The 21,904-nt window shown below is 40.6% G+C and overlaps 1 protein-coding gene across 1 annotated transcript in view; it reads left to right on the top strand.

Annotated features, from left to right (window-relative positions):
* The first annotated feature begins 2,053 nt into the window (after nucleotides 1-2,053).
* The window catches only part of LOC138842766 (collagen alpha-3(IV) chain-like), a 70,913-nt gene continuing 51,062 nt past the window's right edge, over nucleotides 2,054-21,904 (top strand). Inside the window, exon 1 of the mRNA XM_070046037.1 lies at nucleotides 2,054-2,140. Within this exon, the coding sequence (XP_069902138.1) occupies nucleotides 2,054-2,140 (87 nt within the window). The remainder of the gene's footprint in view (nucleotides 2,141-21,904) is intronic.

The raw sequence follows: 21,904 nt of genomic DNA, 5'->3' as shown, positions 1-21,904 counted from the left end.
TTGGAGCCCTGGTCCGGGAAGATCCCACATGCCGCAGAGCAACTAAGCCTGTGAGCCACAGCTACTGAGCCCGCGCTCTAGAGCCTGTGCTCCGCAACAAGAGAAGCCACCACGATGAGAAGCCTGCGCACCGCAATGAAGAGCAGCCCCCGCTTGCTGCAACTAGAGAAAGCCCGTGCACAGCAACGAAAGCCCAACTCAGCCAAAAATAAATAAATAAATATATATATATATATAAACAGAGGAAAGTGTATAATGTTCACTCTACAACCAAAAAGGGGGGTGTGCATCTCCATTCACTCACTGTCAGGGTTTCGCCAACCTACATAGCTACATAGGTCTAATACACATTCTAATTGCAGCAAATGGTTCTCCACAATCAGTGACCAACCCACATATTTCACACTGTGTGTTTGATGACCGACTACATCAGCAACGCTGATCCAAAGTAGCGGCTCTTAACCTGGAGATGGAATTCAGGTGGTCTGTGAACTTAGATGGGAACAAATATTACATCTCTACTTTCACTAAACTTTCCTGGAAGTTCAGCATTTCCTTCAGTTATGAAAACAGCTAACAAACCACAATAGTATTAGCAGTTCTTGAGAGTTTGCACCCACTGGTATTTTCACGTCACATTTCAGTTTTGCAGTCATCAGTACTTTGAGATTACAGTTGTTTAATAGATCTGCTGTTAGATCTAGGTATTTAGTGCAATAAGAATGATGCACCTATGTTACTATATCATGACTTTAATACTTTGATAATTTATTCAAAGTTAAACTGATTCTGATAACTGAATTATTCTAAGAAGGATCTAAATGCTTCATCAGATCCAATGTGGTCAGTGGCACAAGAAAAGGGCACGAGCCCTGCTCTGAGGACGGTGCCCTAACAAGCCAGATACTGCACGTTTGCGTCCAAGGCCACCTCCGAGAAGGGCCCTCTCAGGAGGGAGACACCCCGACAAAGTTGGCTCTTGGCTTTCCCTGCATTTCCGCAGATAAGATTTAACGTGAAAAAGCCAGTTCAACGCGGCAGAAAATAGAATGGATGGGCTTTCTCTTTACCCTCAGCTGCCTCTTGCTCTTGGCATTTCGTTGTGCCCAGACTGCCAGGCTGGTAACTCGAGCCTCCAAATTAATCAAAACACACAGCGCCCAGTTCAAGCCCAGGCAGACAAGCCGGGAGCCAGACAAGCTCTCGTCTGGTGACCCCCAGCCCAGCTCCCCCGCCCCGCCCGCCAGCCCGCGCGCCCCACCCTGGGATGCCACGCTCCCTCCACCGCCCGCGCTTCCAGGCGGGTGGCCCGGGCCCTGGGGCTGCCATCCATCGCCCAGACTGGGTCGGGGGCACCTTACCTCGTGGGGACGCCCGCCGCCCCGGGAGCCACGACTGCGCCCGCCCGCACGGCGCGCACCTCCCACCGCGCCCAATTCCGCGGGCGACTCGGCTGCCTCTTCCCCACGCGCTCACCGCCGAGTCCGGCGGCTGCCGGATTGGAGACGCGTTGAGAAGGGGAAAGAGGCGAGACGGCAGCGGCCGGGAGCCGGAGCGAGCGGGGCCGCGCGAGTGCAGACGCCTGGCGCGCCTCCCGCTTAATCTGAGCAGGGCCGCTGGCCACTCCCTCCCCCGTGCTCCGCCGCCTCCGCAACGCTCACCCCCCAAACCCCCCACCTCCGACTCGCAGCCCCTTGCCCCGCCTAGGCCCCTGAACCTTGGGAGCGTCACCTCTTTAACCCCTGACCCTGGCCCCGCACCCACCTGCCCCGCAGGCGCGCAGCCCTTTCTCACAGCCTCCTGGCACGCTTCCTGGGTCGGAGGGACATCTCCCGGTGAGTTGGCTGGGAGGGGGAACGGGGGCGGGACCTAAGCCACTTCTTCCCTCCCTTGAAGCCTCGGTGGGGAGGCTGAGCCCTACAAAACCCGCCCCGGGCGGGCGGGCCAGGCTAGCTTCACAGCCGGGCCCCTCAACCCGCGCCGCGCAGGGCACGCGGCGGCCCAAGAGCCTGCGGGGCCCTGGACACGCCGGGGCTCCTAGCGGACGCCCACGATGCGCCCTGGGACTGCGCCGAGGCCGCCGGCGCTGCTGCTTCTGCTTCAGCTGGTGCTCCTGGTGGCCGCGCCCACTGCCGGCAAGGTGAGTACGCGGCGATGCGACCCCCACCCCGCGTCCTCCGACAGGCCGGCCCCGCCCGCGGGGGCGCTGCCCTTCACTCTCTGCTGATGCGTGCGGTGACTGCGGGCGCCAAGCAGACACCTCGGGGGGCAGCGTGGGACGGGGGCAAGCGGGGATACACAGGAACAGGTGGAATGCGCGGGGCTGGAGGGAGGGGCGAGGAGGAGGCTTGGAGGGCTCCTAGGGGTCAGGGATGGAGAAGGCCCTGACAGAGGTAGATAGGTAAGTAGGTAGGTAGACGGATGATAGATAGATAGATAGATATGCAGGCAGGTAGATATAGAGATGTGGAAAGATAGATAATCTCCAGGGATGAGCGCTTGAGAACACGGGATATACAGACGCGCGATGTCACACCGGTGAATCAGAGCAGGCACATGGCCTGGCAGAGAGGACAGAGGGCTGGAGTCCCAGCCCTGCCACTTCCTAGATGTCACCTCACACTGAACTCTGACCTCTCTGGAGCTCGCTTTTCCTCCTTGTCAATACTTGCCCTCAAGTGTTCCATCAGTTTTGTTGAGAAAAGCAAATGCCGTCACTGAAAATTTAATAGCACCTTAGAAATAGAACTCATGTTAGGATAAATTAAACAATCTGTCGCTGTGATTTCTATTCAAAATTTGAGAGCTCCTGGATTCATTTATATCCACCCGTATATTTCTTATTCTTTGCGAAGATAAATTAGTGTCCTCAAAACTGTTATGACTCCTAGAGTTGACTTACTTGATTTTAACTGGTGAAAGTGCAATGTAACTTTTCAGCCGCCTTCTGTGACTTTTACACAGAAAACTTAATCTGGGATGACAACGCAGTGTAAGTTTCGTTTCCCAGAATGATCAGATGTTTTTCAAATTTCATGATTAAGATTGTGATTGGAAATTAATAGTCACATAAATATGTGTTAACGTGAAAATGTTTTTCGAACTTTCAGTCACAGGAAATACAAGTATTTTCCATTTAAGTTAAATTTTAAATTATGACATTACAGGTGAAGCTAAAACCCCCTTTGATCACCTCCATACCTTACCCCACCCCGTCTAAAGAAATATATCCACTCTTGCCACTTTGTGTTTCTTTTCAGACATTTTTCTAGGCATTTATGTATTCATATATGGACCTGCAAACAATATGTTTTTTGTTTGTATTTTTTAACATAATCGATACCATATACTTATGCTGTATATCCTTTTGCATCCTACATGTCTCCCCATGACAGTATTTGAGATAGATCTACCTCTTTTCTTTTTGCCTTATTGCATTATTGTATAGTTTTCCATGATATGAACATGCCAAAGTTAATTGAGCCATTCCCCTACCAATTTACATTTAGGCTATTTAGTGTTTTATATTCTAAAGGATTTTGTAATCCATGTAATCCCTTCATGTAGTTATAGTTCTAACAAAAATGTGCTTTGCATAGACTAAGAATGCCCAACCCAGGTAGCTCAGTACTTCTGGGCATGATGGTTAGAACTCATCTAAGTCAGTATTGAATGTCTACCAGCATTAATCCAGGAACAAATCCAACAACTAAAAAAAACTAAAGGAAGTGTATGTATGTTGTGGGAAGGGCTGGGGAAGAGTTCCAGAGCAGGGTTTGCACATTCTTCTAGAGTTCAAAGAAGAGGGGAGATTAGGGACGGTGGAGAAAGAGGGGAAGAATTACACACCGGTAAAGATCAGCCTGAAAAAGTGATCCTCTGTAATCATTCAACCTCTAGTCACACCAATTTTCAATTATACTGTCATATTCCCTTATTATTTTTTACATAAGAATTTTTCTGTCTTGAGTTTGGCCAAATCTTGGAGGCTTCCTGCTGATTCTACAATTAATCCATTCATATTATTTTTAACAGCCCTTGAAGTAAGTCTCTGTTAAAACTTTGCTCAGTTACACAGACGATGTCATTAGAAATCATGAAACGTACCCTCATGGTGTAGAAAAATGGAATCACAGCAAATTAACTGATAACTGGTCGGCACAGTGCCAGCATGCCTCCCTCCACGGGGTAGCTCTGATGCTGTGCAAGCCTCTTGACCTCTCTGAGCCTCAGTCTTCTCATCTGTAAAACGAGGGAGTTGAAACCCCTCATGGAGCCAGTAGATAAGGTTAATTGAGTGAGGCTTTGAGGTAGGGGGCAGTCTTCAGGGCCAGCTAATTGTTGACATTCTAGAATTCAGACTCAGTAATACCAGAATCCAGCTTTTTCAGAAAAGAAGCTGGTAATCTAGTTTCCATGAGAAATCTCTCAATTTCTAAATGTTAGGAAAAAGGAACAAACTCTGTATAAGTGAGAGCTAAATGTAGTCTTTGGGACATAATATTTATCAACTTTGTGCTGCATAGTTAAGGACATATTTTGCTCTAAATTCCTGTAATTTTATGTTAGCATTTCTCAAAGAAATAGGAGTGCTGTTCACCCCTCATTCTGAGTTCAGGCGGGGTGGAACTGTCCACCCACACAATTTGCTCTGAAGAGCCCTGCGTAAAATCCCTCTGCTGCTTGCCTGCAGGCATTCAGCTCCAGGCCTGGCTGTTCAGCACATCCCCAGGTTTTATAGCTATTACCAGGCCCAGCTCATCAACTTGAAACTGGGAGGCACTGTGCTGTTGCCTCAGGCAACAGGTCTGGGAGAAGAGTGAGAGGGAAAGCTCCTTCTCTGATACCTAGAGAAGGTGAGATTCATGGTTTGAGATATCATGGTTTATCCTTCCTCTTTTTGCCTTAAAATTCCAGACAAGGCAGAAATCAAGTATCAGGAGCTGAATAACAGCTGCATTTAGGGAGGAGACTTCTCAACTGATTTGATTTTTAAATCTAAAAAAAAAAAAAAAATTAAGTTGAATTAAGAAACATTTCAAACAAACAGAAAGTAACGTAACAGACTCCAATTTATCCACCCCTGAGATTACGCAAGTATTAATAAGTTTTGACCTGTTTGTTCTCACATCTCTCCCCTTAGGAAAATAACAGATAAATACAGAAAGTCCTAAACACATCCTTTGCCTCTTCTTCCATGCATGGTTTTATATTTATACTCCATGGATATGTGTGTACGTGTGTGTGTGTGTGTGTTAGTAACCATAAAAAATAAATATTATTGTTTTGTGGTCCTTCAAATGTAATAAATGGTTTCACATGATACATACCTATTGGAGCTTGCTTGTATCAGTCAGTATGATGTTTTTGGATTTTATCCATGTTGATACATAGAGATGCGATTTGTTTATATACATATAGATGTGAGAGCATAGTATCCAGTTACATAAATAAAGCAGTTTATTTTTCCATCTGCCTAAACGCAGCGAATTTGTTTCCATGCTTTCAGCTTACAGAGTTGGAATTTATATCTTTGTATATGTACCATCGTGACAACTAGATTTTGAATTCCTACGTGGAATTCAGAGGGTTATAAGAGAAAGCGTATTTTAAATTTTTTAGGAATTGTCAAATTGACTTCAAAAGGATTGTACCAACATCGTGCTAGAGTACCTGTTTCCCTATATCCTCAGCAAAACTTGGTGTGCTTAGATGTTAATGGGTGTGAAATAGGATCGTGTTTTGACTAGTGAGTTTAGGAATCTTAGCATATTTTGATTGACAGTCTATAGTTCTCTCCGAGTGAATTGCGTGAACAAGTCTTTGCATATTTATCTTTTGTGGGCTTTGCCTTTTTGTTGCTGATTAAATAGAAGCTATTTATATTTTTGGGTACTGAAATTTTGCTATTTAAATGTGCAGCAAGTATTTCATTCCAATCTTTGGTTTATCTTTTCATTTAGTTATTGGTACCTTAATGTATAATTTTTTTCACTATAATCTCAAACTTATCCATCTTTTCCTTGATTTCCTTGATTTTGTGTTTTGCGTCTTGTTGAAGAGATCCTTTCCTTCCCTGGGATTGTAAAAATATTCTTCTACGTTTAAAACAAATTACAGTTTAATTCTTTTACATTTAAGACTCATAATCCTGGAATTGTTTTCTACTTCCAGGATTATAATTTTATCTTTTTCCATATAGAAAATGAATTGTCCCAACATTATTTATTGAACAGTCCATCCTTTCTCTCACTGTTTTTCAGTGTTACATCTGCAAACATGTGTACCAAGAACTCATTCATGTATGATCTGTTTGTATTCTTACATGAGTCTGTTTATTTAGGGCTTTAATTTCTCCCAGCGTTTTAGAGTTTTCTGTTTTTTTGATTTCTAAGTATTTGACATTTTTTAGTGCTATTATATTAGAAATGGTATATACTTTTTAAATTTTATAGTTTAACTGGTAAAGATACAGCAAAACATAGTTGAATTTTATGTTTTGGCTTTGATCAAGCAACTTTGAATAGTTCAAATGCATTTAAGGCTAAAAAGTTTCCCCCAAAACGCTGTATTAGCTGCATCATACAAATTTTAATATCATTAAGTTCAAAATCTTTTCTAATTTTTTCCTTTGTCTTATTGGTTATTTAACTGTTTATTTCTTAATTTCCAAACATACAGAAATTTTCCAGTTATTTTTTTCACTGAATTGTGGTAAAGATGATATATTTTTTTCTCTTTTATTTTTATTATTATTTTTTAATTTTTATTTTTATTTTGAGATGATATTTTGACTTCAAAGATATCTACGTATGTCAATTAGGTCAAGATTTTTATCATGTTATTAAAATTGTGATACAGGTGCACATGTGTTTTTTATAAATCCTACTCAGTAGATATTTAACCTGAGATTCTCTCTTTTTCATCAAATCTTGAACATTCTCAGACATTCCTTTTTTATATTTCTCCTTCCTCACTCTGTCTCTATTCCTGGCATTCTCAGGATGCTAGCTGGGCCTTCTCATCTTTTCCTCCAGTTCTCCTTCCTTCTTACGTCAGATAACCTTTCCTGTGCCACTCAGCTCCGCTTGGCCTCTCCTTGCTCCTGGGCTCTGGGCGCTTTCTCCCCCAGTGGCCAGCTTGGCCACAGACTTCACACAGGCACAGCCTCGTGTTCCTTGAGACTCTCTTCCATGTCTTCCTGTTGCACCCCGGAAGTGCAGGGCATTAGCACCTGCAGGCAAATCTCTGACCAGTGGGAGATGGAAGCCATTGGATAAATTCTTCTCTTCTGCCCCCAGAAGAACGGTCCTAAAGTGCAGAGGTTCTCACAGCCTCTCCAGGAGACCCATCATCAGTTGTATTTGAGACCAAATTGTAACGTGTTGAGCTTTTGTTTCACATGCTGCTCCCTCCATGCTGTATCCTGCGACGTGTCCTCACATCCATCTTTCAAAGTTTAATTCTCTCTCCTGCTGTTTGTAATGTTCAGTAGATTTTCAATCCACTGTAACCTTCCATAATGGAAAAGAACTCTGGAACCATTCAACAATGGCTATAACCCCAGGTCTGTTAACTACCAGCTTTTTAAAAATTTTTGTCTCAGTTTCCTCATCTTAAACTGGAAGTAAGAGACTCACCTCAGGATTTTATGAGGATCAAATGATTTAGCACATACAACACATACTTTACCATGCCTGTCACATAGTAATCATCCAATAAATGTTAAATATGATTATTTTTATTCATTAAGTTTTAATTTCAATGACTATTCGTATTTCTTAATGCTCTTTTTGGAGTCTAAGTCTGTCTGGGGTTTTCTGACTTGTTAGGGTTTGGTTTTTTTGGTCTTTTTTGTAGGGGTTTTCCCCTCTTTTTTATGACTTTAGTCATTTTGCACTTATTTGTATTATCTTTCTGATTCTTTTTGTATGATTTCAAGGTTTGGGAGTCTATCTTGTTTCTTCAGTCTGTTGACTGACTCTCATCCATAGGAAGACTATGTACATGAGAGATTTGGGGAAAATAAGCCTTCTCTGTCATCACAGCTTGCTCCCAGATTGGAGCTGTCCTGCCCCGGAAGAAAAAGGAGCAAAGGAGTTCTGAGGCTTCCAGGGGATTTTCCCCACTAAGATGGACTGATGTAGTAATGATCTGGGGGGGAGGGGCGCACCAAAGGTGTTTCCTTTCCTGTTCTCAGGGTCACCCTCCTCCAGTCCCCTCCTACTACCCACTTCCTCCAAACATGCTAGACTCATATTTGATGAGGTGGGGCAGGGTCAAGACCACACAGCAAAGCCGCCAGCTTTGTCTCTCTAACCAGACTAAGGGTCTTCCTCCTTTAGTATTTCTCTGGGGTTTCAGTCCTTGGTATGTTTTCAGGCATTGTCCATGGAAAAACTGTGAATTAAATGCAATTTGTCTTTGTATTTCCCTTATCATTATGGCCGTGTTACCCAGAACAAAGTAATAACTGCTTAGTGTTACCTATGACTAAGATTAACTTTGTTAGATATTACAATTGTTAAGACCCTCAAACCTATAAGTGTATGAGTCTGACAGCAGGGCAGTCTGGTCTGCATACACCTTGTGGTCCTTCAGCCATGTGCAGTTAACCACACTCATGTCATGGCCTTCAGCCAAAAAGCAGCCATCCAGCACAGAGTCAAAGATTTTTCAAACACATGGTGCTCAGAGCATTTCTGTTCTACAAAGTTTATATCCAGCCTCAGTCTAAACTTTTGAATCATAACAGACTTTCACCATAGGTCATTTATTTCACCTCTATTTTCAGTTTGAGAAAATAAGGAAACCAAAATTATATCAACTTCTTAACAGAGTAGACATATTACGTTATCAGCCCTACCACCACCACGGCCTTGAACTTAACCTCTCAGAGTTGTCCTCATCTCTAAAAATCTGATAAGAAAGCATCTTACCCCAAGTTCTACTTCATCCCACAAGATCTAATCATTGGCTCTTGTCTTCTCTAAACACCCGTGTCAGTCTTCCCATTCCTCCTGGGGTTCTTCCTGTAACCGCCAATTAAGACCTCTGGCTTCAGGTACATTTTCTAGCCAAGACTGAATTAAATTATATCAGCTTTATAATTTTCCACTTAACTCACTTTCATAAGTTCAGATAAACAAACATCTATGTCCACGTCACCCAATAGAAATATACTGTGAGCCATAACTAGGAGCCACATATGTAATTTTAAATTTTCCAGTAGACACATTAAAAAAGAAAAAAGCAACAGGTGAAATTAACTTTAACAGATTTTATTTATTCTAAAGATCCATAACAGTATTGTTGCAACATGTAATCACTATTAAAGACATTAATGGATATTTACAATCCTTTTTTCTTATTAAGTTTGCAAAATCTGGTGCCTATTTTGCATTTTTAGAACCTTTCAATCTAACTACATTTCAAGTGTCTATGGCCACATGTGGGCACCATTCTGGACAGCAAAGATCTAGGTAAATGGCATCCAGATATGAGAGAGGGTTACAGTCCATAAGGACTTACCTCTGGATGGAACACATTTTGTTTATTTACCATAAGAAATAAACATGTGGCAAAATGATAAACTTTAATTTAAGACAATAAATCAGCATGGGTTGTGCCTGAATATCCATGCAACTTTTTCTCCAGAAAATTAAGATAGTTGGCCTTGACTACAATGCTTAAAGCGAAACAAATTACCACTCGTACAAATTTAATTATAGTGATCCATTATCAAAATATGAGTAAGTTATGTGCATAAAGAATTGAAGAAACATCACAAAAACAGCAAACACTTGGCCAAAGAAATAGAGAAGGTGAGAAATATATTGAACACCATCATGCCACACCTAGCCTTTCGTCTAGACTAAATTGTCACTAGACTTCAGCCAGGTAACAGGGTGTTACCCTGAACAAGTTGCTTCCAAAAGCAAACTAGCTTCCCTATCTGAAAATGATGGTACTGTATCTATTACAGGTAAAGTGCTCAGTACAGTTTTTAGTACAAAATAAGTACCCAGCTTTTAGATTCTAGCTACAGTCAATTTGTTATCGTTAATAAAAGCAGGAAGGAGAGAATAGGACAGAGACACAGGCACATGGCAAGGTGCTGGGGATAAACCAAACAGCCTGACTCCCTGGCCATGATGGATTTGGGATTCTAGTGGAATAGGTGAGAGAAACAAGAGCTCAGTAAACAAATGTGCAGCTATGGATTTTGGTACCTGCTGGGAGAGAATGGGATGTGGTGATGGAGAAGAAGAGGTTCTACTGTAGCTAGTGGTGGTCGGGACCCGCCTTTCTGAGGGAGCAGCATAGAGGCTAAGGCCTAGGGAAACAGCATGGAGAGTGCCTTGGGAAGCACTGAGGAATATGGTCCAGGACCTCTGGACAGTGAGGAGAGGTGAGACACTTCCAATTTTATGGCTCCTGGGTGGTCAGAGAATAAAACCAAGACCAAGAGAACTTTTTTTTTTAAGGGAGAAAAAAAAGCTGAGTTTATTTACTCACCACCAAGGGAACGCATGCGCCTGACGGAATATGCTGAGTACTTTGTTAGAGGTGGACAAGGGATGGGAAGCAGGGAATCAGGGGCCCCAGAGAGGGCCAGCTCATGGCGGTCCTGCTAATTAAGGATGGAAAATTGCTTACTGAATAGGGTGGGGTAAGTCCACAGGCCTGTATGTAGTTGATCATGGTATGATTTTAGTGTCTGCACTCAACAAATTTGTATTTTAACAAAAAAGACACAATGCATGTGTTTACGCTACTCGCAGGACAGTTGGCACATTAGTCATGGATGAGTAACAAATTCACACTGTGGCTTGGTAATGGGCCCACATGTAAAGTGGTGCGATGAAAACTTTCTTCTGCTCCTGTCTCTTCATCTTCTTCTCAACCTCACAGGGACGGGTCTAAATTTGCCAAATGTGGCTGTGAGGAGGTAAAGCTGAGCCAGAGTCCCTGTCTCAGCTGACGTAGGCCCAGTCCAGGGAAGGCTCTAGGCCAGGGAAGGATGAAACCCAGTTAAGGACCTGGAGACCTCCTCAATCAAATGACCAGTAACACCAGCCTCCCCTGGGTGTGGGTTAGGAAGACAGAATGTCATGTCGGGCTCCGCCCCAGACCTCCCCAAGTGGAATCCGCATTTTAACCAATCCAAGGGATTCCTGGGCATATTATTGTCTGAGAACTGTACCGGCCTTGATAAGGACACTGGAGGGTCCTTCAAACTGTGATGTGATTGGTGCTGGAGTGTTTCAGAAAGATGGTGACATGACCCCTATTTTAAAGATTTATATGGCTGACCCCTGGAGAGGGTTGACTGTTCTGTCCTTGGGAACCCAGCCTATGTAAAGGTGAAGTAACCAAGCAGGAAACAAGTCTTGTTGGTGCTTTCTCTTTGGATTCTGGTGCCTTGAAAATCAGAAAGAGAGGAAGGGAGGAGAACCAGTCTAGACCAGTATAGCAGTCGCTCAGTCTGTCCCTGTTAATTGTGCAGTTAATCTGATAATTATTTATGTACAAACAGAGGAAGGTTAAAAATCCAGTTCATGAAAAAAAATCCAGTCCATGGTGTAATGCTCTGTATATACAAGATCAGACTATCAAAAAATATTTCCACATATCATGGTAGGTATTATGTATGTCTGTATGTGTGTGTACATATAAATATACACACAAATATATTTAAAGAGTAGCTTATATTTTCAGAATTTTATGTTAATTGTTGTAGGGAGATAATGGCCCCCCCCAAAAGTGTAATTTTCAGGGAGACGCAAGAGGGAGGAGATATGGGGATATATGTATATGTATAGCTGATTCACTTTGTTATGAAGCAGAAACTAACACACTACTGTAAAGCAATTATACTCCAATAAAGATGTGAAAATATATATATATATATACATTTTGAACATACATAAAATAGAAATAAAGTTAAGATTTAATTTTTTTTTTAAAAAAGTGTAATTTTCAGAGCTATTTAAAATGTAACCATATAAAAATATTTTATTTTTCTGACAGTAGTTTTGGGGTAAGTTGGGAATTTTCCATTTTTAATCTTTAAGATTGATGGTTGTTAATTAGATTGTCTCTCTAAATCGGTTTCTTAGAGAAGTGATCCCCATATTTAAAAATAAGTTCAAGTTATTTAGAAACCTTAGGAGGTTTATCATTATGTAGACAAAACAGTCAGGTCACTGGATTTTTTTCCCACCAGTATATTTTGCTGTTACATGAACTTTTCAAACAAAAAGTTCTACAAAGTGGAAAGTTGAGAAATCTTCAATATTATCCCTTTGAATCAAATGACAAAGGGAAGAGTGTCTGGGAAGAGTCAACAAGGCTAATATTCATTTTCTTTGTTTAACCAGATGATAGGATAATTTTATGCTGTTTATTTATGTATGAAATTGGGAAAGCTGAAGAATTCACATGCTGGCTTTAAAAATAAGAAGTTGTACGGGTAGTGCAAAATCTGGAAAGTGTTTAAAAGTACAAAAAGAAATATAAAAATTATCCATAATCATATTGTGCATAGATAATTACTGTTAACATTTTGGTCTATTTCCTTCCAGACTTTTTTTTATTCTACTTTTTTTTCACCTAAGAATAGACTGGAAAAAGTTTTCTGAGTCTTTAATTATTGCAAATATCATTTTAAATGTCTACAGGGTACTTCATTATAGGTGGTACCGTAACTTATTTCAGTAATGCCCTTCTACTGAATATTTTGGTTATTTCCAATTCTTTAGAAATAATGTTACAATAGAACTCCTTGGAGATAAACATTCACTAAAATTATATTTTAAATAATTTTGTGTGTAGATGGTTTCTTATCAAGTGTCTGATTTTGTGCTTTTCTGAGAGTTAGATGGCAAGGTGATATCATTTCTGATTTACAGATGACGGTCTGATGGAAGAGCATTCATCAAGTCAGTGGAGGGAGTGGATTTAGAATTTGGAGTTATGCTTATTAGGGCTCTTCAGTAGGGCTTTTTACTACCAAAAACATCACAGATAATGGAAAAAGAGTGTCAGATGCCACTTTATCCATCATTTAAATAACTAAGTACTATTTGAGAAAAGATTGATTTTTTTATTTAGTTATTTATTTTTTGGCCACACCACATGGCATGAGGGATCTTAGTTCCCCAACGAGTTATCAAACTCGCACCCCCTGCATTGTGAGCATGGAGTCTTAAACACTGGACCACCAGGGAAGTCCCAAGATTGATTTTTTAAACGCTTCAGTTATCCAGAATGACTGATTCCTGACACCGCTATCCTTTTACAATCAAAACACCAACGGAATACCTTTATTTACTGAAGTATTAATTATCTTGCCAATCTAGAAAGGATTTAACCTATTTCCATGTCGCTTTCCCTACTGGACTTCTTGCAGACAGGTGTCTTTCCCATCTTTGTTATTCCAGCTCTTGACAACACACTTAGTATTACTGGTCCTCAATGAATGTTTATAGAATTGGATGTACATTTTATTAAACACTAAAACAAAAAGGTTGATAAAGAATTAACAGATCTTTTGATCCTTTGGCATAAAAATAAAGCATTATTTTTCAGATGAATATTTTTTAATATTATAGTCCATTTATAGATATTATAACATATTGGCTATATTCCCTTGATGTACAATATATCCTTGTAGCTTATTTATTTTATACCTAATAGTTTGCACCTTTCAATCCCCTACCCCTAACATGCCCTTCTCCCCTGCCCTCTTCCCACTAGTAACCACTAGTTTATTCTCTATATCTGTGAATCTGTTTATTTTTTGTTATAGTCAATGTTTGTTTTATTTTTTAGATTTCATATATAAGTGATAACATACAGTATTTTGTCTTTCTCTGTCTGACTTATTTCAATAAGCTTAATACCTTCCAGGTCCATCCATGTTATTGCAAATGGCAAAATTTCATTCTTTTTTATGGCTGAGTAGTATTCCATTGTGTATATATATACCATATCTTCTTTATTCATGCATTTGTTGATGGACTCTTAGGTTGCTTCCATATCTTGTATTGTAAACAATGCTGCTATGCACATTGGGATGCATGTATCTTTCCCAATTAATGTTTTCATTTTCTTTGTCTATGTACCCAGGAGTGGAATTGCTGGATCATATAGTGGTTCTATTTTTAGTTTTTGAGGAGCCTCCATACTGTTCTCCATAGTGGCTGCACCAATTTACATCCCACCAACAGTGTACAAGGGTTCCCTTTTCTCCACATCCTTGCCAACACTTATTTGTGGTTCAAGAGAAATATTGAATGCTTCATTCATTAAGTCAGCAAGACGATGGGAACAAAGATAAAACCAACACAGCCCCTCCTCCCTTTATGGAATATGTCACCAAGTGAGGGGTTTAGATAAATATGCAGACAATAGCAATAAAATTATACATGCTGTAACAGGGCAAATATGCAAAAGCGAAATTTAAGTGGAGTTGGGAAGGAAGAATAAAGGTCCACAAATGTACAGAACGTCGAACATACAGGCTGTATATAAAGCAAGTGTGTGATGGCAATGGAGCCAGAAATAGTAAGATTTCGGTGGCTTAAACACATAGCTTCTCCTCAAAGTAGAGTACTAAAAACAAGGTTGGAATGAGTGCAGAAAGCAGCTCATAGAGTTACCGGTGGTATTTTCACCTTCTAGCCTCTGTCTCAGCTGGAGCTCTGGTCAGCGTTCGGCAGCTGTGCCCGCAAGGTTTACGCACATGGACTGGATTCCACAGTCCCTTCCAAAAAGTGATAAAAACTAAGAACAGGGACGTCCCTGGCGGTCCAGTGGTTGAGACTATGCCTTCCAGCGCAGGGGGGGTGAGGGTTTGATCCCTGGTCGGGGAGCTAAGATCCCACGTGCCTTGTGGCCAAAAAAACAAAACATAAAACAGAAGCAATATTGTAACAAATTCAATAAAGACCTTAAAAATGGTCCACATCAAAAAAAAATCTTAAAAAAAAATCTAAGAACAATACTGTATCTGAAATCTCATGAGATAAGGTTCCTACTGATTGGAAGCCAGACTATGTGCTCCTGAAGATGCCAACGCTCTCTAGTTGCTGCAGATAAGGCTGGAGAAAGCCAAGGGATTGATTTATCCAGTCCTGCATGTGCCTGGGGCTGTGCCCACAGAACTAGTCAGAGTTTCTGCTCACTGAGACCTGCTGAGACCTCTTGGAGATGAAGCATTCAGAGCCCATGAGACTGGAACAAGCAACATCTCCAAACCCTAAGAGGGCAGTCCTGCAGGTAAGGACATCTGAGGCTCCCTGCCATCCAATGAGGCAACACTGGGCAGCAGTAAGAACCCCTCATCCCGTGCCAGCAGGAAGATACTGTTGTGACAGTCTGGGGCAAATCACTTGAATTCCAAGACTCTTCATTTCCTCAATCATAAAACGTGGTAATAAAACCTCTCTCTCCTAGCTCCAGAAATAATACAATGGAACACATTTTGCACACAGTAAAAGCATGCTACAAATGCCAAGTAGTATTGAGACAGGAATGAGTTTCAATATCAGGAAAGCAGTAGTCCAAAGATGTTTCTTATACTCATTTAATTCTCCTATTATGTTGTGACCTAGTATCAACTTCCTGGAATGTATTAAGGAGTTTCTTATTTTCAAAAATATTATTCAGTGCATTCTTTGCTGCTGGTATTTTCTAATAACATTATTTGGAAACATCAGCAGAAATGGCATCCTCCCTTAGCACTGTCTCCACCAAAAAATGAACAGTTTATTGACTTTACATCCCATGTAAATACTAATGCTAAAACTCAAGCGATGATTTCATCACTTTTCTGGTGACTTGCCAAATACCTCAACTAAAATACCTGTTAATTACAGGGATAGTCCTGGATAGCATTTCATATTAATAATTTGTGCCTTTCTTATCTTTAAAATATAGGCTTTGGGGCCTGTCTTTAAAAGAAAAGCCATGTAACCAGCTTTGACACACAGCCTCCCTCAAATGCTGTTAATGAGTAATCAGCTGCAACAGGGTGGAAAGTGTAAATTCATTTTGTGCACATTCACTGAGCACCTTAGATGCAATGTATTGTGCTAAGGAAACTCTTGGACGGTCTTTCAAACAGAGGATTGATCCTTGAGGAGTTTCAAGATGAAGTTGCTAGAACCAGTTATCAGACCTACAAAAATATTTTTTCTATGTTGCTTTTTTTCCTAACAGTAAAAGTACAATATATGCCCATTTGTGAACATTCAAGATATATAAGTATAAAAACAAAGCAAAACAAAAAATACTCCTAACATAAGAACCTAGAGGTAGCCAGTGTTAATATTTTGGTATATTTGTATAAAAATAAGGTCATACAGCATATGGCATTTTGTATCCTGCTTTTTTGACATTATATTATATTGCTAGTATTTTCTCACATCAATAAATATCTTTTAAAAATTAATGCATACCATTTCATCATGTTTATATACCATAATTTAGCCTAAATTTTTGATGTTATAAACAAAACTATGAAGAATTCTTGACTCTTTATAATTTATTTTTATAACAGACTCATATATTGATAGAACTATTAATTAGATCAACTGGCATAATGTTTTTCTTTTTTTATACAAGTTCTACTTGTCCAACAATAGACATCGTTTAAATACTAAGCAAAAAGAAAACAAAATTATGCCAAATTCTATCATGTAAATGTAACTAGAATAAACATTTTGATATAAGTTCTATCTTATTTTTTAATTTAACCCAAAATATTTGGTGTATGATGTGAGCAAAGGATATAAATTTTTAAAATTTCTCCAAACTAGCCAATTTTCCCAACATCATTTCTGCAACGATCTACCAATATCCCACTGAATTCTAGTGATCTCAGTTCTGCCCGAAAATGAATATCTTGAATAGAGTCAGGATTTTCTTAGAACACAGATCTGAGAATGAGATACACAGCTAATGGCCACAGATTAAATATGGGGTTTACCAGTTATTCTCCTTATTAGGGAATAGACCTGGAGTCAGTCTAGTGTTAGATAGATTTAAAGATGCTCACCTCAGTCAGCCCACCATTTCTCAGTGACCCCTCCACCCTCGCCCTCAGCTGTAAACCTAGAATGAGGTTAGATTCAAAGATCTCCATTAACCCTCCCTATAGCACATCCCATTGGTTTTAGATCATTCTAAGCATTTGGAGAGAATGAGCTATTTCCAATCAATATCAATGAAATTTTTTTTCCTCTCAATTTCACTCTACCTACCCTATCTCCTCATGCCTCTCTCATGCATTTTTATGACCTCCCAGCAGGTGACATTTGGGCCAAGAATCCATTAGATTTTTTTTAGGTGTCTTGAAGGCCAATCGGGTTTAAACCATGCATCTAAATTAGAACTAAGCTGATTTCCTTATATCAAGTTGAGCAGTAACTTGATAAACATTATAGTACATTATAATCCCAGGAGTAGATTATATAATGATTGCATTATAATCTCATATGCAAATAACAGTGCAGAGAAAAACAGAATTGAAATAAAGAAAAGACCTGAAAACTCACGATTTTGTAAAAGAGGAAAATGGAAATTTTGACCTGCACCTACTGAAACGCAGTATCAGTCAGACCCCTCTTGAATCATCACACACAGGATTCAAGAACTTTTCTTTAAGCAAGTTAACGTGAATGCAATGTGTTTAGCATTTTCTGATGTAAAACCAGGAGACTAATACCAATTACTCTCAACATCCACCCACTAACATACTGTAAATGATTTACTTGGGAGTCTATTTCAATAAAGTTCACTTTCAGAAAGTAGCAGTCAGAAGAACTTCGCTAAAGCCAGACTTGTTTTTACATGTGAAAATGCTGTGCTTTCTCATTTGAATAAATCACTGAATTGGTCTAAATAGAGTGGGTTCTTCATTGTGATTATAAGCTTTTCTTGGCCTAGAGTTTTCCTGTTTATTCACTATGAAGAAGGATGGTGCTTTTTGTTTCTAAAATTAGAGTGGTAGGGCTTCCCTGGTGGCGCAGTGGTTGAGAGTCCGCCTGCCGGTGCAGGGGACACGGGTTCGTGCCCCGGTCCGGGAAGATCCCACATGCCGCGGAGCGGCTGGGCCCGTGGGCCATGGCCGCTGAGCCTGCATGTCTGGAGCCTGTGCTCCGCAACGGGAGAGGCCACAGCAACGAAAGGCCCAGGCCCATTTTAACTGCTTTAAATAACTTAATTTGAACGTGTTTAAAGTTCATACTCAGAACCAAACAAACCGAATAGGGCATTTTTACTCTATAAAAAGTCTAATCTTGTTTTTTTCATTAGGCACATTTTGGAAAAATTCTCTCTAAACTTGTGTACCACAAATAAATAAATAAATAAATAAAATTAGAGTGGTAGTTCTAACAGTAAGCAAATTGAAGATGATCATGTTCATCAAAACCACCACAGTGAACCACGACCCCAGGAGATGATCTCCAACTGTCCATCTGTGGGGCCTTGTAGAGAAATACAAGCGTTCATAGCTATGCGTTAGAATAAAATTAAGGGACTGTTAATTCCAATCATAGTTTCTCCCTCAACACTGAATTCATCATTTTTAATCGGAGGCCCCTTTTCTCATGTAAAACTTTTTCACAGACCCAAACTTGATTGAGATGATAGAAACTCAATCATTATATAACTCAGTCCACCAACAACTAGTTGTCTGGCCTTGGCTAAGTTGTTGAACTTTATTTTCCTCATCTATAAAATGGGAATAATAATACAAACCTATAGGTTCCTATATATGATGATGATTAAATAAGACAAAGTCTATAAATGTTTAACACCATGGCTGGCACGTTGGGAGCTCAGTACATGTTCATGGCAGTGGGCGGTGGTATTGGGCAGTCTTCGACCACATCATCTGGTTTTTACTTACTAGAACCCAGCAGTCAAACTCCTTTAGTTTACTTTACAATCTCTTGTTGCATACTGAGAGGACTGTTGAGCTGCTCATTTTTAAAAATGAGATCCTGGTTATATCACAAGGTATTTGTTTCAATTTTTAAATTTCAGTTTACCAAGAGGAATAAAAATAAATTAAATTAGAATTGCCCCTAATGACACTGTACTCACAGGCATTGGATTTATGAAAGATTTGACTTTCAAACAGATGTAAAGTAATTTCTAAGTAGATAGATTCTTAAGGGTTATGCATTTCCAAAGGGAGGAGAGTGGTTTGGTTTGCTTGCTTGTTTTGCCATTTTTTTAAAAAATTGGAATTGTATAGATAAACATCTTGAATTTTTCTCCTTGAAATAATCATTTGGGGCAAATGAGCCCAGAATAACAGTGACCAGCATAAGGACAGGGTGAATCTGGGGAATTTCTCAGAAGCCAGAGGCCAGAAACATCTGAATGTTCCAACCAGAGACCAGAGCAAAGTAGTTTGTGGGAATGAGGGAGATGTAAATGGGCTCTTTTTTTTTTTTTTTTTTTTTGCGATACGCGGGCCTCTCACTGTTGTGGCCTCTCCTGTTGCGGAGCACAGGCTCCGGACGCGCAGGCTCAGCGGCCATGGCTCACGCGCCCAGCCGCTCCGCGGCTTCCCGTACCGGAGCACGAACCCGTGTCCCCTGCATCGGCAGGCGGACTCTCAACCACTGCGCCACCAGGGAAGCCCCAGGGGGCTCTTTAATTAGGTCAAACCAGGTAGAAGATTGACTCAAACTTGGTGATTATCAACCTTGGCCAGAAGGACCCAAACTGAGAGGAGACAGTATGTCCAAAGCCAACAGACAGACAGTTGGAAATCAGGCAACACCCGAAAACAGAGTGCAGTGGACATCTGCTCTTTTTTCCTGACCACTCTCCTTTCTTCCTTCTGGGGGTGGCACGTTGATTTTACTTTAGGGAACTATCCTCCCTTCGCTGCTTGAGAGTCCCTGAGCGAGGGGTTGGCACATGACCTGGGCTGAGCCAGTCAAGTGCCCTCTCCCAGGAATTTGAATCTTCAGCTGAAAGGGCAGGGAGCTTATTCATCCTGACAGCAGCGCCCAGAAAAACTTTCCGTTCGTTTTTGTACCTTGATCCTCACCACAGCCCTGAGGCTGGTCTTTTCTGAGGCCTGTTTGTTTAACTTTTCTTCAACTTCTGTGTGCTGCCCCATGTCATTCCAGCAAATTCCTCTTTTATCGTTGAGTTAGCCTAAATAATTTCTGTTGCTTGCCACCAAAGAACTCAGGAATCCAGACACCAGTCTGGCCAACAGAACTGGTGGGTCAGCAACCTTCTACCCCAGTCAAGGAGCCTCTTATATTAACATGTGAGGAGAGAGTTCCCCTCAGCAGCAACAAATTCAGGCCAGCAAGTGCACATGGATGAACTTTTGCTAGGAAACTGACCTGGCAGTTACCCAGGATGGACTGGGAAATGTGAGAACTGAGTTACTGATTAAGCATTGCTTATCACTGAATTATGAAGCACTGTTTTGTATGCATCCAGTATGAGAGCCAGCCCAGGTAAAATCAAGATTGACTCAATCAATTGATAAAAGAAATGGGAACTATTGAAGTATTACCTCTTCCCAAGAGATGTAACTTGGAATAACTACTTGACTTAGCACATTCATGGAGGTAACCTTGTTTGCCAGCTTGGTTTCAGCCCTCAAGAAGTTATGGTCCTTGCTTTTTGTAACAAGAAGGACCTGGCCAACATTTTTGCTGCACTGCTATATTTTGGTGTTCATTTCAAAGTCTACTTTCATTAAATATATCCTTTTACTTTGTAAGGCCTCCCTTTTCTTCTCCACCAGCGATAATATTTTAACTGCTTTAAATAACTTAATTTGAACGTGTTTAAAGTTCATACTCAGAACCAAACAAACCGAATAGGGCATTTTTACTCTATAAAAAGTCTAATCTTGTTTTTTTCATTAGGCACATTTTGGAAAAATTCTCTCTAAACTTGTGTACACATTCTTGACCCTCACTTTGCATAGCTGACTTGTTTGACTCTTGACATTAGGCTGATTTTTTTTTAAAGAAGTGGATTCAGTCAACCAAATTGTAAAAAATAAAAAGCTTCTGGCCAAGTGCAAGGTTTAGTTGATGATTGATGAAATGAAGGATGGGTGGCTTGAGCTGATTTGCCGCAAGGCTGTCAGCAGTTACCCCAGGTAGATAACCAGTGCATGGTGCTGCTAGTCAGGACACCAAGAACAGATCAGATCTCCAGGTGGACTGGTTCACTTCTAGCCGTCTGAGAAAAAGAGCAACCTGACAGGCTGTTCCTGCTCTTGACTGTCAGGCAAAGCTGTCATTACTACTGGAAAAGCAATGCAAAATGGAGGTTTAAAGTTCATCTTCAACTATAAAAGGAATATATATTTCATTTAATTTGTTATACACTGGATCTCTAACACACATAGCAGGAAAATTAAATAACACATTAATACTAGCAACACAGAGCCAAAATGTAGAGAAAATGAAGAAAATTTAGTTCTTGACAGTATCATAAACTTAGGTGCTTCTCAAGGGGACGGAAAATTCTACCTGGAACGACTAGTTAGAAACTGCTTGGAGCCACTCCTCTCATTGGTGGCGGTCTCCTCACTTACTAGACATCTTCCAGTTATTTTCACTACACATGGCAAAACGGCAGGTGCCTAGCAGTGCATTTCTTCGATCCTTGTAATCAACTGACATATTGTCTTTAAAAGTTCAGAGCACCTGACTCAGGATAATTGAATAATTCTCCATCTTCTTCAGGAATCAGGGATCCCAGCACCCTTTCAGATGTTGACTTACTAAGTTGCTGAATGGGTTCTTCTGCCAACTGAGAAAATCAGAGGTAGGGTGAGAGTGAGGATGGGGGAAAGATGGTGATGACACTCCTCTAATTGGGGTGAGACTGGTACATC

The sequence above is a fragment of the Globicephala melas genome, chromosome 7 (genome assembly GCF_963455315.2).
Source record: "Globicephala melas chromosome 7, mGloMel1.2, whole genome shotgun sequence".
Taxonomy (NCBI): domain Eukaryota; kingdom Metazoa; phylum Chordata; class Mammalia; order Artiodactyla; family Delphinidae; genus Globicephala; species Globicephala melas.
Note: the sequence above shows the minus strand (reverse complement) of the source record. Positions and strands in the feature narration are given on the sequence as shown.